Source organism: Erpetoichthys calabaricus, chromosome 14, assembly GCF_900747795.2.
Source record: "Erpetoichthys calabaricus chromosome 14, fErpCal1.3, whole genome shotgun sequence".
Lineage (NCBI taxonomy): Eukaryota > Metazoa > Chordata > Cladistia > Polypteriformes > Polypteridae > Erpetoichthys > Erpetoichthys calabaricus.
In genome coordinates this window covers 10117197-10132222 of record NC_041407.2, presented here as the reverse complement: position 1 = coordinate 10132222, position 15026 = coordinate 10117197, and the positions used below count along the sequence as shown (strand labels likewise).

General features: G+C 42.7%; 1 protein-coding gene across 1 annotated transcript in view; it reads left to right on the top strand.

Moving 5' to 3' along the window:
- The first annotated feature begins 3976 nt into the window (after positions 1-3976).
- The window catches only part of LOC114665409 (WD repeat-containing protein on Y chromosome), a 76063-nt gene continuing 65013 nt past the window's right edge, over positions 3977-15026 (top strand). The window contains exons 1-2 of the mRNA XM_028819962.2: positions 3977-4429; positions 6440-6498. Of these exons, the coding sequence (XP_028675795.2) occupies positions 4328-4429; positions 6440-6498 (161 nt within the window). The 5' untranslated portion in view covers positions 3977-4327. The remainder of the gene's footprint in view (positions 4430-6439; positions 6499-15026) is intronic.

The following is a 15026-nucleotide window of genomic DNA, read 5'->3' as shown; positions in this document are numbered from 1 at the left end:
ATATAAGGCACTTATACATGACTGCCAGCTAGCTTGATAGATATGAATGGTGCAATATGGGTTAGATAGTTAGGTTCACAGAGATATAAAAGACACTATATATGACAGTTGTTACTTTATAGGTATAGAAGGCATTATGTAGGACTGCTAGCTTGATATGAAATCTATATATTTGCAGCTGGAGATCCACAAAGGGAGAAAAAATGAATCACGTATCATAAAGTAGTTTTTATTCCTGAGCTTTCAACCCCTACCAGGGGTCTTCATCAGAGGATAATGCTCAGACTTACAAGAATCAAAGGCAATATATAGCAAAACATTACGTGGAGGGGGCGATTCATTTTTTTCTCCCTTTGTGGATCTCCAGCTGCAAGCAGTATCACAGACCTTCTCTTCCATATATATATATAATTACCAGGTAATTAGGGCGAAGCACGTGTCGCGTACTCTTTGCATTATTTTACAGTAAACTATTTCAACCATTCTATGATCTGCTTCTCGCAACTGAAATGAGGGCACCGTGACGGATGTTAGCTGACTTGCTGACCAACCACAAGCGTTACCTGGTAGGTAACCACCCATACAATCAGATTGTGACACAGACTACGAATGCAATGAATGTAATTACCCCGATCTACATGCTGTCAAATGAGTGAACCACACGCCGTGGCGCAACGTTAGAGGCTTCGTCTCTGGCGCTGATGTCCGAGGTTCAATTCCCCGAGAGGGGGGTGCAGTGAGTGTGTACGCCTGATGAGCCCAGAATTAGGGCGAAACACGTGTCACGTACTCTTTGCATTATTTGACAGTAAACTATTTCAACCATATATATATCAAAATGTATGTATATTCCAGCTGGAGCGATTTTCATGAAACTTGGAAAAACATATTTCTCATTGGTCGACTAAAAATACTGTAGGGTCAAATCAACCCTTTGGGTGATTTAGCGGTCTTGTATGTTATCATCCAGTTGACACTCCGAGCGACCACCAGAGGGCGAACTGGGGTGACTGCCAGCATTCTTCATGTTTGAGCGCAATGGCGCCCCTGTTGCTTTTAAAATTAAATAGAGTTGGCCGGTTCTGAGCGTCAACTGGATGATAACATACATACAAGACCGCAAGACAAGCATATTAGTGAGTCTTCATGGTTTGTTAATTTATTTTTAAAGTTTTTTTTCGTACTTTTCGCCAACAATTTAAAAAAAAACGTTTATTTTCATTCCTGGCAACGCCGGGTATTTCAGCTAGTATGCTATATAGGTCAGATAGTTAGCTTGATAGAGAGAGATATGAAAAAAATATATAAGACAGCTAGCTATCTTGCTAGAGATAGTTAGCTTAAGAGATATATGAAAGGCACTATATAGGATAGCTGGCTTGAGATATGAAGGTTCTATAAAGGTTAGCTAGCTTGTTAAACAGATATACAAAAGGCACTATATATGACACCTAATTACTTTATAGATGTGAAACACACTATATCAGTCAGCTAGCTAGGGATATGAAAGGCACTATATAGGTCACATAGTTAGCTTCATGGAGAGATGGCCCAATATGGCTTTTATTTTTGGGAAAACTTGACAAAGTTAATCAAGTCCAAAGACATGGCTTTTGAGTGTAACAACAAGGGATGAATATATTAGATTTACATGCTTGTTTTAACTTAAGACTTAATTTAATTACATGGAAACAGGCGTCACAATACAGCCAAGAAGTTATTGTTTCACTGTTGTTGTTTTTAATTATTTCACATTAGTACACTTACATGTCAGTTATAAATTCATGTTTCTTAAATATACAAGTGCACTCTTAGTCCTGGTTCTTTAATGGCACTTCAGGGTTGTGTGGTTCCTTGTAGAACTATTGCTTGACAAAGCACCACCATTTCATCCTGAGGGCTCTTTGCATATGAAATTGGTTCTTTGTGCTTTGAAAAACTTCCTACTATGCAGAAAAAGAAAGTAAAATGTTTAAAGGATGGTAGGCTTCAGGACTGACAAATTAAGAAACCTGGAGTGTATGCAGCGAGAGTCCTTTTAAAATCAGAAGCCATTGGTATTCCCCATTTATTCATGATTACTTACTGTATGGAGCATCTTGCTGATCTCAATAAATACAAGTTCTTTCTGGAACCTTCGTGTGGATGCGTATTTTGAAGACCAAAAATGCTTCCTTAAATGGCATATCTCTGAAGAACACCTCTGGTATCTTTATTTTTTAAGAGTGTCGTTGAATTTTGTCAATAATACTGCTTGTAATAAGTTGCCATCACTAAGTAAATACAACAAATCCAAAGTACTCTGAGGTGAAGATAACCTGCACTGTGCCTGATATGCAGCAAGAGTCCTTTAAACATCAGGATGCCATTAGGACTTCACAGATCTGTTTGTATTTCTTCATGGCTCTTTACGGACATTGTTACGGTTCTAAATAACTAAAAGTTCCTTAAACTTCAGCTTCTTTTGAATGTTCTTTTAGAAATCAAGCATGGCTCCCCTATGGCATCGCTCTGAAGATCTACTTTGGCATTTCTACTTTTAGGAGTACTCGGCCGCCTGAGATTTTGAAATACAGACCAGTAAACGTGAAATGCAGCAGTAATATGCAGAGGTCACCTTTCTGATTCGGCCCTCGGTTTAAATGCCACTCCCGCTCGTTGAAGGTGTCGAGTTTGCCCCCATTTCTTTCTTTCTGGTATCTCGAATGTCCCAGACACGTCTATGTGAGGGTGACTGGCGTTTCTAAATTGTCCCGGTGTGTTCCCTGTGATTAACTGGTGCCCACCCCGGTTTGGTGTGCTGCTTGCCTGTCCTTTGAAACAAATCAACTGCTCCTCCGCGCACCCGCTAATTGTTTTTTACTCTGTTAGAGGAAGTCTGGGTTTAATCTACCCAGAGTCAAGTACGGGGGGAACAGAGAGGGTACATTGTATGCTGGCACATACCCTAGCTGTCCCCCGGTCTGTCTTCAAGGAACACCACTGTGGACACCCAAACCCCAAACCCATCGCGGCGCTGGAACTTGAAGAGGTGGACACCCATCTCTTTTTTTCGAATGGGGGCTGACGTCAAGTATCCTGCTGACTGAGGCACATCGCTACGGGTCCAAAAACAATTCTTGCACACCCACTGAAAAAAAACTCGTTGTACCGGATGAATCTTTGGGATATTAGAGCACAGCGGGTTGGTGGGAAAAAAAAAACATTGGTAATCCGCATGAATCGGACCTTGAAATAAACTTACACTTTCCAATATATACGCTTTTGACGTTTACTTAACACTTCTAGAGCCGATCATTTTACAGTGTAGGTCCCTGGAGATGTGGGGCGACAGGACTAACCGCTGTCACTATCCTCTCGGCTTTTGGGTCACTATATATAAATTATGAATGCGCTTACTTTAGTTTAGGGTTACATAAGCCAATCACAGCAGCACCATCTGACCGTTTGCCACGCCCATAGTCGCCCAAGCGCTGCCAGCTTGTGAGAACCAATCAACGCGCACGTCTTAAGGGGTACACAAAGAAAGCAAAGGGGTTCCCCGAGGAGAAAACTCCAGTGAGAAGAACACACTGCACACACTCTCTCGGAGATACGAACAATGGCGCTGTCCATCTTTTTATGACACAGTGACTTCTACCGAGTCAAATTGTTGTTTATTGATTTCTTTAAAAGGACATTAAGTGCATGAAGTTCTCAAATTATTTAGAGAACGGGGAGGGTAGCCACGGACATGCTCCAAATGGGTAGTCGAGTTTTTTGCCAAGTTGATGCCAGGTTTACGCACGTAGCAGGAAATAAAAAAAAAAATAACAAAAATAAAAAGAAATAAAAAGCGCGAGTGAAGTCGCACAGAATTTTCAAATGGGCATCCGATCGTCCTGAGACACCTTTGGTAAGGTGAATCAAAGTCAAAGTGAACTTGATTGTCATCTCGACCATATACAAGTATATAGATAGACGAAATTGCGAATGCCATCTGTTTTAATTCTGAACGTGATCTTCAAGGAGCACAGCCAAGACCCCAGTCCTCTTTTATTTGACTACTGTACTCTGCCTTTGGCGTCTCTTGTCAAAGTTGGGCGAACCGCAGCTCCACCCCGCTGCCGCCGCCACTACTGCGCCGGGATCTCCGCTTGGCTGCGAATTCGCCGGTGTGGCCGTCACGAGCTGGGAGAAAGACGGCGGCGGCGCTCATACTCTCCCTGTGCATTGCGGCTTCCGCCAGTAAGGGGAAAAAAGTACATCTGCAGTAACTGCAATAGACAGTCGTTTAGTTTAAAAAGTGCGTTTGAAATCTGCAACGCCTGTGCCTGAACATTTATCGATGCCCCTGCCGCAAGTGCTACAGAAGAGGAGCCAGGCTCTCCAGAGACGCCTTCTGTGGGAGACCACCTTGGCGGAAGTGCGCGAGTTTCTGAAGAAAGAGGTTAGTGGTCGCCTCAAAGTGGGCAATGCGGAGGGTGCAGCCCACAGCGAGGTCCCGGCAAATTTGATCGATTTAAGGGGTTCAAAGGTGTTGCAGTCTCGGCGTGAAACGGAGTGCAAAGTTCTGGTGTGTTGTCCTCAAAGTGGAATGCCTCGAATTTCGACGTAGTTTAAGCCATCGTCGTGGGGCGCAGACTTTTACAAAACCTCTAGATTTTCAAGGTTAGTTTATAACATTCGATCGCTGGATTCAAAGGAGCAGGACGGTAGAAAAAACTTAAGTGTTTAATGATAGTAATAATTTCATAGCAGATTTACAATAGAAACAGTGTTCCGATCTGCACACACTTGTGTCAGCACTGACAGCTTCACTCTATACACGCACTCCTACTTAGCTTTACGCCGCTCAGCTCCCCACCCCTTAAAAACCATCAAACCAGATGGAAAGACGGAAGGACCACACGGACACGGGAAATGGCAAATTCTACACAGACCAAGTACAGTACAGCAGACGTCTAAGCAGCACATCTCTGTGCGGGCCTTGCGTGTTCTTAAACTAATTAACAACCTGAACAGCTTGATAAAGTGTCGGTGACATGTGCAGGGCCGGATTTATATGAAAAGAGGCCCTAGGCTATTCCACTTATGAGGCCCTTTCACCTTCCATTTTTAAGTTTGTAAATTACATGAGATATAATCAAATTTTGCTAACAATTTGAATGTAGGCCCCTCTTGATCTTGAGGCCCTAGGCTGAAGCCTAGTTAGCCTATAGGAAAATCCGGCCCTGGACATGTGTCTCGTCGCTTTCCTCCAGTTACGTTTTTTCAACAAGACGGCCTGGCATAGGCAGACAGTCCGCCCCATTTATTAAAGTAGTATGGCATCGGACATTTCAACCTATAAAACCTGGACTCACTCTTTTAAAAATACTGCTTCCTTAAAGGGCATTAGACTGGTATGGGTCGTCCCTTGTAGAGCCACTGCTTGACAAAGAACCATTTAATTCTATGCATATGAAACTGGCACTTTGGTGTTTGAAGAGGTCCATATAATGTGGACAAAACAGGATACCATGCAGGATGCTAACAGAGCCTGAACCTAGCAGGTGTTACTGTATACATTATTGTATGCCACAAGAGTCCTTTTACAATCATGAACCTACTAGTCGATCCATTCTTTTTCTTAACTCCCTTAGGCAGTGTAGCTGAAGCCTGTCACAGTGATCGTTGACTGCAAGGCATGAATAACAACTGGGCAGGGTGAACACGCTGGCACACACACACACACACACACACCAGGGGCCAGTTAAAAATTCCAGTTCATCTAAGCCACAAGTCTTTAGACAATGGGAGCACATTGACACGGGGGACATGCAAACTCCACAGAAGAAGCATGGAGGATATGAACCCCGCTCTCCTTATTTTATATTTACAAAACTATTATAAACTAGAGTAACGGCGCACTGCTATAACGATAACGTGCAGTGAATACACTTGACCTGAGTATTTATAGTGTTCATCCTCTTTCTCTGTACGTTTACCATTCGTTTGCTCAGAGGTTGATGTGTTTGCTGCTTCCTGAGCAGCTCTTCTGTTCTCCACCCTAGCAGCCCGCTTCTTCTCTTCTTTCGTCAGAAACGTCACAGGAAATCCTTCCTCCATACAGCCATCAGACTCTAGAACTCCTTTTTTTTCTTTATTGGATATCCAGGTACATTTTTTCAAGTACCTGAAATGTGCAACATACTATCTGTTCTTGTGCAATAAATTGTCTGTTCTTCACATAAGAATAACCTTATTTGTTCTCAAAATGTGCAATATTAACTTAGGGTGCAACACTCTATACTTTAGTTTGATACTTACTTTTATTATACTTTATTATATTTACATGATTACTTTTATACTTGCTCTTAGTGTAACATGTCCCTTGTCTGTTGTTAAGTTGTAACATAAGTAATTTCCTTCTGGATTAATAAAGTTTTCTGATTCTGATACCGGTTTTCTATTTCAGGGGGAACAGAAAAGAGGCGCCAGACATGAGAGCTTCAGCAGTGATGAGAAAATTCTCAGGTAAGCTGAAGTGGCAGGTGCGACCATCTTGGGGTTAAGATGTTGGGGCCAGTAAGGAGGATACCCCATTTTAATCTGAGCAAGTCAAGTCAACTGATAGTTTTAGGAATGTACGTGAGCTAGGAAGCTACTTTGAGCGAGTAAAAAGGTACTATATCAGATCACAAGATTGTTGGTTAAATCCTTAACACTGACTTGTTTTGTGACCTTAAGAGAGTCATTTAAACTGCGAGTGTACAAAAGCAGTAGACATGTTCAATAGGTACAAATCTACCAGTACAGTGCCTTGATGAAGCATTTGACATGGCAACCTATTATATAAAATCACTAGATTGCCATTTGAACCTTTATCAGTGGCTTGCTCCCTGTCAGTCCTCACATCATAGAATTGTCAAGCACTTTGATATGGCACTTACATTGAAAAGGCACTATATCATAGTGAAAGTGTCCAGCTGTGGACAATAAAGGAAAACTATCTAAGATGGTTGATTAGGCATGGAGCTGGACAGTTTGACATTCGTGGTAGAGCGACGGCCGCTGAGCAGGCTCCTGTCAATCATGGAGAATCCACCACATCCACTAAACAGGACCATCTCCAGACAGACTGCGGTCACCGTCCTGCTCCACTGACAGACTGAGGCAATCGTTCCTCCACCACACTATGCAACTCTTCAATTCCACCTGGGGGGGTAAACGTTAACATTATTCAAAGTTATTGTCTGTTTTTACCTACATTTTTTATTACTCTTTAATTTAATATAGTTTTTTTTTTTTGTATCAGTATGCTGCTGCTGGAGTATGTGAATTTCCCCTTGGGATTAATAAAGTATCTATCTATCTATCTATCTAAATTCCTAGCACATTGTGAGCCAGAGTGAGTTACACAACCTGTAAATGTAAAAAAAAGTAACAGTTAAACTACATTCACATCTACGTTTCTGAGAGTGACAGGAGGCGCATTATAGGAGATCAAGGGGGCTGGTTTAGCTCTAGCACTGATACTCTGTGTGACCCTGAGTGAGTCATTAACCTGTCGAGACACTCGGATGTCCTTAGAAGACCACTTTGAGTCGTGCTCATTCACTTACTGTATTTTATCCTCTTGTTGTATACTGCGCCTTCAGAAAGTCTTCAGACTCTTTCACTTTTTCACATTTTGGAATGTTGCAGCCTTATGATGCTAAAATCATTTCCATTCACTTTTCCTCCATCAAGCAACACTAAATACCCCAGAATGACCAAAACAGGACTTTAGAGATTTGTGCAAATGTATTCAAAACAATAAAATAAAATAAATATCCCTTTGACACAAGTATTCACACCTTTTACTCAGTTCTTAGTTGAAGCCCCTGGAGTTTTCCAGGGTTTGAAGTGAAAAGCTTCACAAACCTGGATTTGGGGACTTCTGCTGAACCTGTTAAGCCCTTTCAGGCAGGATGGAGACCATTGGTGGACAGCTATTGTCAGGTCTCTCCAGTGATGTTCAGCTGGGTGCAAGTCTGTGATCTGGTTTGGTCACTCAAGGACATTCACAGAAATGTCCCCATGTCACTCATGTGTTGTGTTTGAGTTGTGTCGCGTTGGTAGGTGAACCTTTGGCCCACCTGGGTGCTCTGGAGCAGATTTTCATTCAGGATATCTCTGTACTTTGCTCTGTTCAGCATTCCTTCAACCCTACTAGTCTCCCAGTCCTTGAAGGTGCCACCACCATTCTTCACCATTAGAGTGGTGTTGCACATGTGATGAGCAGTGCCTGGTTTCCTCCTGATATGACGCTAATCTTGGTTTCATCAGAGCAGAGAATTTTGTTTCTCACAGTCTGAGAGCCCTTGAAGTGCCTTTTTTTTGGAAACTTCTAGCAAGCTTCCATGTGTCTTATACTGAGGCGAGGCCTCTCTGTCTGGCCACACTTCAAAGAACCCAGACTGTAGGATTGTTGCTGTGATGGTTATCCTTCTAGAAGTTTCTCCCATCTCCACAAATGTTCTCTGGAGCTCAGCCAAAGTGACCACACTGGGTTGGGTTCTTGGTCACTTTTCTCACCAAGGCCCTTCTCTAATGATTGCACAGTGTGACTGGGTTGCCAGCTCTGGGAAGGCCAGCAGTTGTTCCAGACTTCTTTCACTTAGGAATTACTGTAGGCCACTGTGCTTTTGGAAACACTTCAATGCTGCACAAACATGTTGTAGTCTTCTGTAGATCTGTGCCTTGACACAATCCTGTCTCCAAGCTGTGCCGGAAATTCTTTCAACCTTATGACCCAATTTGTGCTCAACTGTAGGATAATCCATAGAAAGGTGTATATTTTACCTAGTGGTGTCCAATCAATTGAGTTGACCACAAGTGGACTCCCAACATCTCAGTGATGATGAATAGATTAAGATAGATTTCAAATGTCATAGCAAACAGTCTGTATACTTGTGTCAATGAGATATTTCGGATTTTTCAGATGCCACCTGGGAATGTGTTTTTTGAATTGTATCTCATACTTGATCCTGTATGCATCTCTTCAGTAACCATGGGGGGAAATATTAAGATGAGAGAAACATGGATATATTTAACTTGCTTTAAAATGCAGCTTTCACTCTTAATATATGCTGCAGTATAATCATTTTTATACATACATATATACAGCCAAAGATAAGTCACTGGAACAATACATTGTCTTACTTTTCTTCGGTGCTGTCTTTGATGATTGCATTTTCTGTCTTTTGCTGGAGCATGGAGACATTTTTCTTGGTACAGAGCCGATGTTACATCTGTGCCAATGGGACTTCTGGCCTTGAGGCTGTCAGACAAGCTATTGTACCCACACTTTCCACTGACCAATAGAATGTATTGATTAGAGTCTATCCTACCAATTTAGCTCATCTAATGAGCTATTTTTGTGTTCTACGGTCCAGTGCTAGATATGGACCAAAAGAGCACACTATTTCATTATCTGCTACTGCATGATGTATCTCAACAGCGCACTTGCTCCGATTACTAAAAGCCTTTTCATTTCACAATCTTCACATTGTCAGGAAAAAAAATCTTCAGTTTTTAGCAAGTCCTCCAGAAATGTGTGTACAGTATGTGTGCTAAATCTAAATATTTTAGGCCCAAAAATCACAGTATTACACAGTTATTTTTCAGCTTTGGTTATAGAAGGGAATGACATTCATGAACAACACATCAAGCACACGGAGAGTCCAGAGCCAGAAGAATTTGTGTTGTTCTGAAGACCAAAGGAGACACAACACACTACTAGACAGGTGGACATAAGAAAATGGCAACTCAGTGTGTACAATACGTCTGCCAATTCAGTTTTACATAGAAAAATGGAATAATGTATGAAGTAGTGTTGTAGATAGAAAGGCTGTAGGGTTCTTCAAACTTGAAATTGGATGAATAGGACTGAAGGGCTTGTTGGACTGAAGGGCTTGTTCTTGTCAAAATGATTCTGATGTTCTAATGTTAGACACCTACCTGCTACCTGGTCATAGCAGTGCTTTTAATGGAAGTAACTGGTGCCTTGAGTGGAGAAACAAAATTATACAATACGCGCTGTTAGAGAATAAAAGGAGAGAAATCAATGGATGAAGGCGGCTGAAAGGCCCCAGCACTGCGGGCCTCCTGGCATGTCTATGACACAGCCAACGCGTGAAACATTAAATGGCTTGCATATGCTTTCTCTTCATTTGAAAGCTGTCCCTGGAACTGTCTGCATACAATTTAAGATGAATGCTCACTTGATAAGTAAATATCCTGTTACCAAATATATTGCCACATGGAACTCAAATGAATAGTCACATAATCCAGCGTCCTAAAACACAAAGCGCTGAAAAATAATCTCCAAGTAACAGACAACAAACAGAGTGCGTGCGCGCCACGGTACCTGTCAGATAGGAGGGTGCGTCTAGTGTGTGGCAGGCAAAGGCACACCTGTTGACACAGAGTCGGGTTCGGTGACTCGTGGGGACGTTTACTGGTGAGGTTGGTTAGCAACTGCAGGACCAATGCCAAATGCTGGACATGTCCTGAGTGGCTACTTCCCAGGAAAGGCAATTTGGCCACTTGTGTGGGATGTTAGTTTAGGAATAAACCACAGAGCACTCAGAATTAAAGAGGTATGAGCAAAGTAAGTATCTACAAGATGCCAGGGAAAGAGTACATGGAGAGTAAGGAGGAAGTAGCAAACAATATTTCTGACTGAAATGGCCCCAGAATCTGCTGTGGTTGTACAGTGCTTGCAGTTCTTGTTGTTTGCAGAGGGTCAGCTGTGTATTGTATGCGTGTAGAGAGCCATTTAACTCTATAGGATGGAAGTAATTAATCACAAGATGAAGGTTAGAAATGTTAAATTGTAAACAGATGACTGCGAAGTGGTCTAAATAAAATACAAAATTAAAACGCACACTGATTGATCTCATACACATTCACTCCCTTCAAGTCAGTATTTAGTAAATGCACCTTTGGCATCCATTAAAGCACTCAGACTGTGTGCTCAGGTCTGACTCTTTATCAGCTTTGCACATCTGCACTCTGCCATTCAACCCCAAACCCCCCCAATTATTATTATTTGTAAAACTGCTCAAGCTCAGCCACAGTTACATGCAGATTGGGAGTGAACAGCCTTTGTCAGGTTCAGTCAGAAATTACCAACTGAATTGATCTCTGGACTCTGCCACTCCAGGATAGCCACTTTGTTGTCTGGAAGTCATTCCTGTGTAGTTTTGGCCTTATGCCTAAGCTTGATTTTCTCCAAAGGTGCAGGTTTCTTTCAGACTCCATCAGGTTTCCTTCTGTGTTTTCTCCAGGGTTTCCCTGTATTTTGCTACATTTATTTTCAACTCATAAGCCTTCCAGAGCCTGCTGCAGAGAAGCATCACCACCATGCGTCATAGTGCGGACGATGCATTTCTGTTAATGTGCAGTGTAAAATGGTGTTTAGTCTGATGGGCAAAAAGCTCAATTTCAGCCCTACCAGACCCAAGCACCTTCTTCCAGCTGACTTCAGGGACTCCAATGTGACTTTTGGCAAACTCTAGCTGAGATGTCATTTATTTATTTTTTTTGTAACAGTGGCTTTCTCTTTGCCAGAATCTCTCAAAGTTGTGACTATTGAAGCACTAGGAGAGCAGACTGGGTCTGTACAGTCCCTCCAATCTCAAATGCTGTAACCTTTAACTCCTTCAGAGTTCTCAGAAGTCTTGTGGTGGCACCCCACACTTGTCTTCTCCACATTTTTTGTGGGTGGTCTGCTCTAGCTGATTTACTGCTCTACCATACTCTTTTCATTTTCTTATCGACCAATTTAACTGGATATCCAGTGACTTGGAGCTTTTCATGTCTCCATTCCCTGACTTGTGCTTTTCATGGAGTTGCTTGCTCTGTTCTTCTGTCTTCATAGGTTAGCCCACCATACTGACTCACACTAGTTGGCCCTTCTACCTTCAGGTACATTTGGACAGAGATCAACTGAAACCCCAGACAAGTGACCTCCACTGAATTAGTGTTGGGTCTTCCAAAAACCAATGGGGTATTTACCAGTGATGATTCAGGGTTGTCAGAATAAAGGGGGTGAATACTTTGGACATTAATTATTGTGTGTTTTATATTTGTAATTAATTCAGACCACTTTGTAGAGATCTGTTTTCGCTATGACATTTGTGATAAATGCGCTTTATAGGCACCGACCAGACACAGACGGACACCAGAGGCACGGGCAAAATAAACAAAAAGGTTTATTTTTTTCTTCAGCTGTGGGACATGTCTTCCCCGTGTCCCACTGGCCCTAACACAGTCCCAAAACACACAAAAGTAAATCACACCCCAAATCACACTCTTCGTCCTCCTCCTCCCGACTTTGGCGCCCTGAGTAGTGGCTGCAGGCTCCCTTTATACTCCATCCGGAAGTGCTTCAGGTGGTAATTAACTTCAATTAGACTGCACGTTAGGGTGTGACTGCGTTGCGGCCCATATGGGCTCAGGAAGCCTTGCAGCGCCTCCTGGTGGTGGCCACGGAGCCAAACCAGGATGAACTCCGGTGTTGCATGCTACTGGCCCTGATGCAACCCAGGGGGGCTGCCACCAAGTGTTCCAGGGGACGTAGCGTGCGCATCCCATGGTTGCTCCCCCGGATCCCGTGTTGAAGGGGTGCCCCGGCCAGGCATGGGTCCCGACCGTCTGCCACATATTAAAGACTCTTTTTGTGTTGATCAGCATCAAAAACAGCCAAATGAATTTCACTGAGATTCAATGATGTACTGCATATCAATAAAATGTGAAAACTTTCAAGGTGGTGAATACTTTTTTTAAGCACTGTATCAGTTTTTTTAATGTAGGCAGAGTGGTGTAGTAAGTAAGGCTTTGAGTTTTAGACCCTGAGGCTGTGGGTTCAAATCCCACTACTGACACACAAGCAAGTAACTTCACCTGCCTGAGCTCCAGTTCAAGTTCAAGTTTCCCTGTACAATGAAATTCTTTCTTTGCTGTCCACACCAAATGGCAAAACCAACATATAAAGATAAACATAAATAATAAGTAGCAGATAGATAATAAGTAACAGAGGCAGCATAAAGTATAAAAACAGAATAGAAGTATAAAGTGTAATGTGCAGGTAGGTGTGTGATGGACAAGTCCAATACAGTTGTGTGAGGTAGAAAGAATGAGGTGAACCACAGTTATAAACTCCAGTCAGTTATTTAGGAGTCTAATGGCCTTTGGGAAGAAAGAGTTCTTTAGCCTGGAAGTCCCGCATTTTATACGTCTATACCTCCTGCTTGAGGGTAGAGGGTAGAAGTGGCAGTTCTCCTGCGGACTCTGCAGTTGTACATGCTCTGCAGAGAGGGCAGTGGGGTCCTGGTGATCTTCTGTATGTTGATGAAATCCATCCATCCATCCATTATCCAACCCGCTATATCCTAACTACAGGGTCACGGGGGGTCTGCTGGAGCCAATCCCAGCCAACGCAGGGCACAAGGCAGGAAACAAACTCTGAGCAGGGCGTGCACACACACACACCCACCAATCACCAATGCACCTAACCTGCATCTTTTTGGACTGTGGGAGGAAACCGGAGCACCCAGAGGAAACCCACGCAGACACGGGGAGAACATGCAAACTCCACGCAGGGAGGACCCGAGAAGCAAACCCAGGTCTGCTAACTGCGAAGCAGCAGCGCTACCCACTGCGCCACCATGCCACCCTATGTTGATGAAATCTCCTTAGAAATTTTGATTTATTAGTAACAGAACGCAGCATGTGCACTAAACCGACCAAACATTTACTGAAAGTGGAAATGTTCAACACGCCTTTAGCGGAATTTACTACCAGCTCATAAAAAACTGAGACCCCACTAAAGCAAGAATACCACTTGATGTAACCCACCGGCCACCTCAGAGCGGAGACTTAATGACAGCACTGAATGGCAGCAAAAGGCAGAGCAAGTAGCTATATGTGCGCACAGTACCAACGGGCATAATGGCACCTGGCACATTAAATCAAAAGCCAAAGTGGCTGGTAAAGGTGAATGAACTCAAAGAGATCAATCAAGCTTTACTGCACCTGCACAAAATCAAAAAGGGGTACCACTTTTTTTATGAGCCCTCCAACCCCCCCCCCCCCCCCCCCCCCAATGCACGTGGGAGGTACACCATGCTTGCATTTTCTAACTTGCCCAAAGTGACATTTTAACTTGGGTTAGAACTTTGGTGCGGTGAAGTGGGACAAATACTAGGAATGTTTTATTTGGTTTCCATGCATGCAAGAGTGGGTGACACAGCCAACCTTACAGGCCGCTATGACAACGTAAAGCTGTCAGGTAAATATGAAAGCAAACAGCATTGTCATTCACGGATTGAAAGCTGTTTTTATGAAGTGTGTGGCTATCTTTTTTTGTGCAGTAAGTGGACCCAAACAGGCCAGTTCTAGCGCCACATCTTTTAGATAATTGAAGGTAACTTTTTGCCAGTAGAACAGAAATTTGAGTGTGTATAAATGACTGGGTGAACATAAAACTTAATGCCAAAGTGTGTGACGACACTTGTTCTTTATTCTAAGAAATAAGTGCATGCAGCTTGGAGATGCTCAAACTCTGTAAATGTGACAATATTGACTCTATACATTTTTAAGGCAGTGCTAAAATTGAGCAGCAGCAGCTGAAAAATAGAGGGGGCTATGGGCAGAGGTTGTTTGGATTTTGGCATGGAAGTCAATTTCTACCTCCTAAAAAATAAAACTCTGGCCTTGAACTAGATAAATAGGACATAAAATGGAGACATGGACAGATAAAAAATAATTTAACATTCATCTTAACCTAATTGTAATAATAGTTTCAGCCTGTTACCCATAATCGTGGTAGTGGACATATACAGTATGTGCTTTTATCATCCATCTTCCAATCCCAATTATCCAGAACAGAGTCACTCACAAGGGAAGCTGGAGCCTGTGCCAGCAACCAGAGACTACCATAAGCTGTTGGCCTACTGATGCAGTTAAGAACTGAACTACTGGTAATTGTTGACGACACAGCCACAACTAAAACC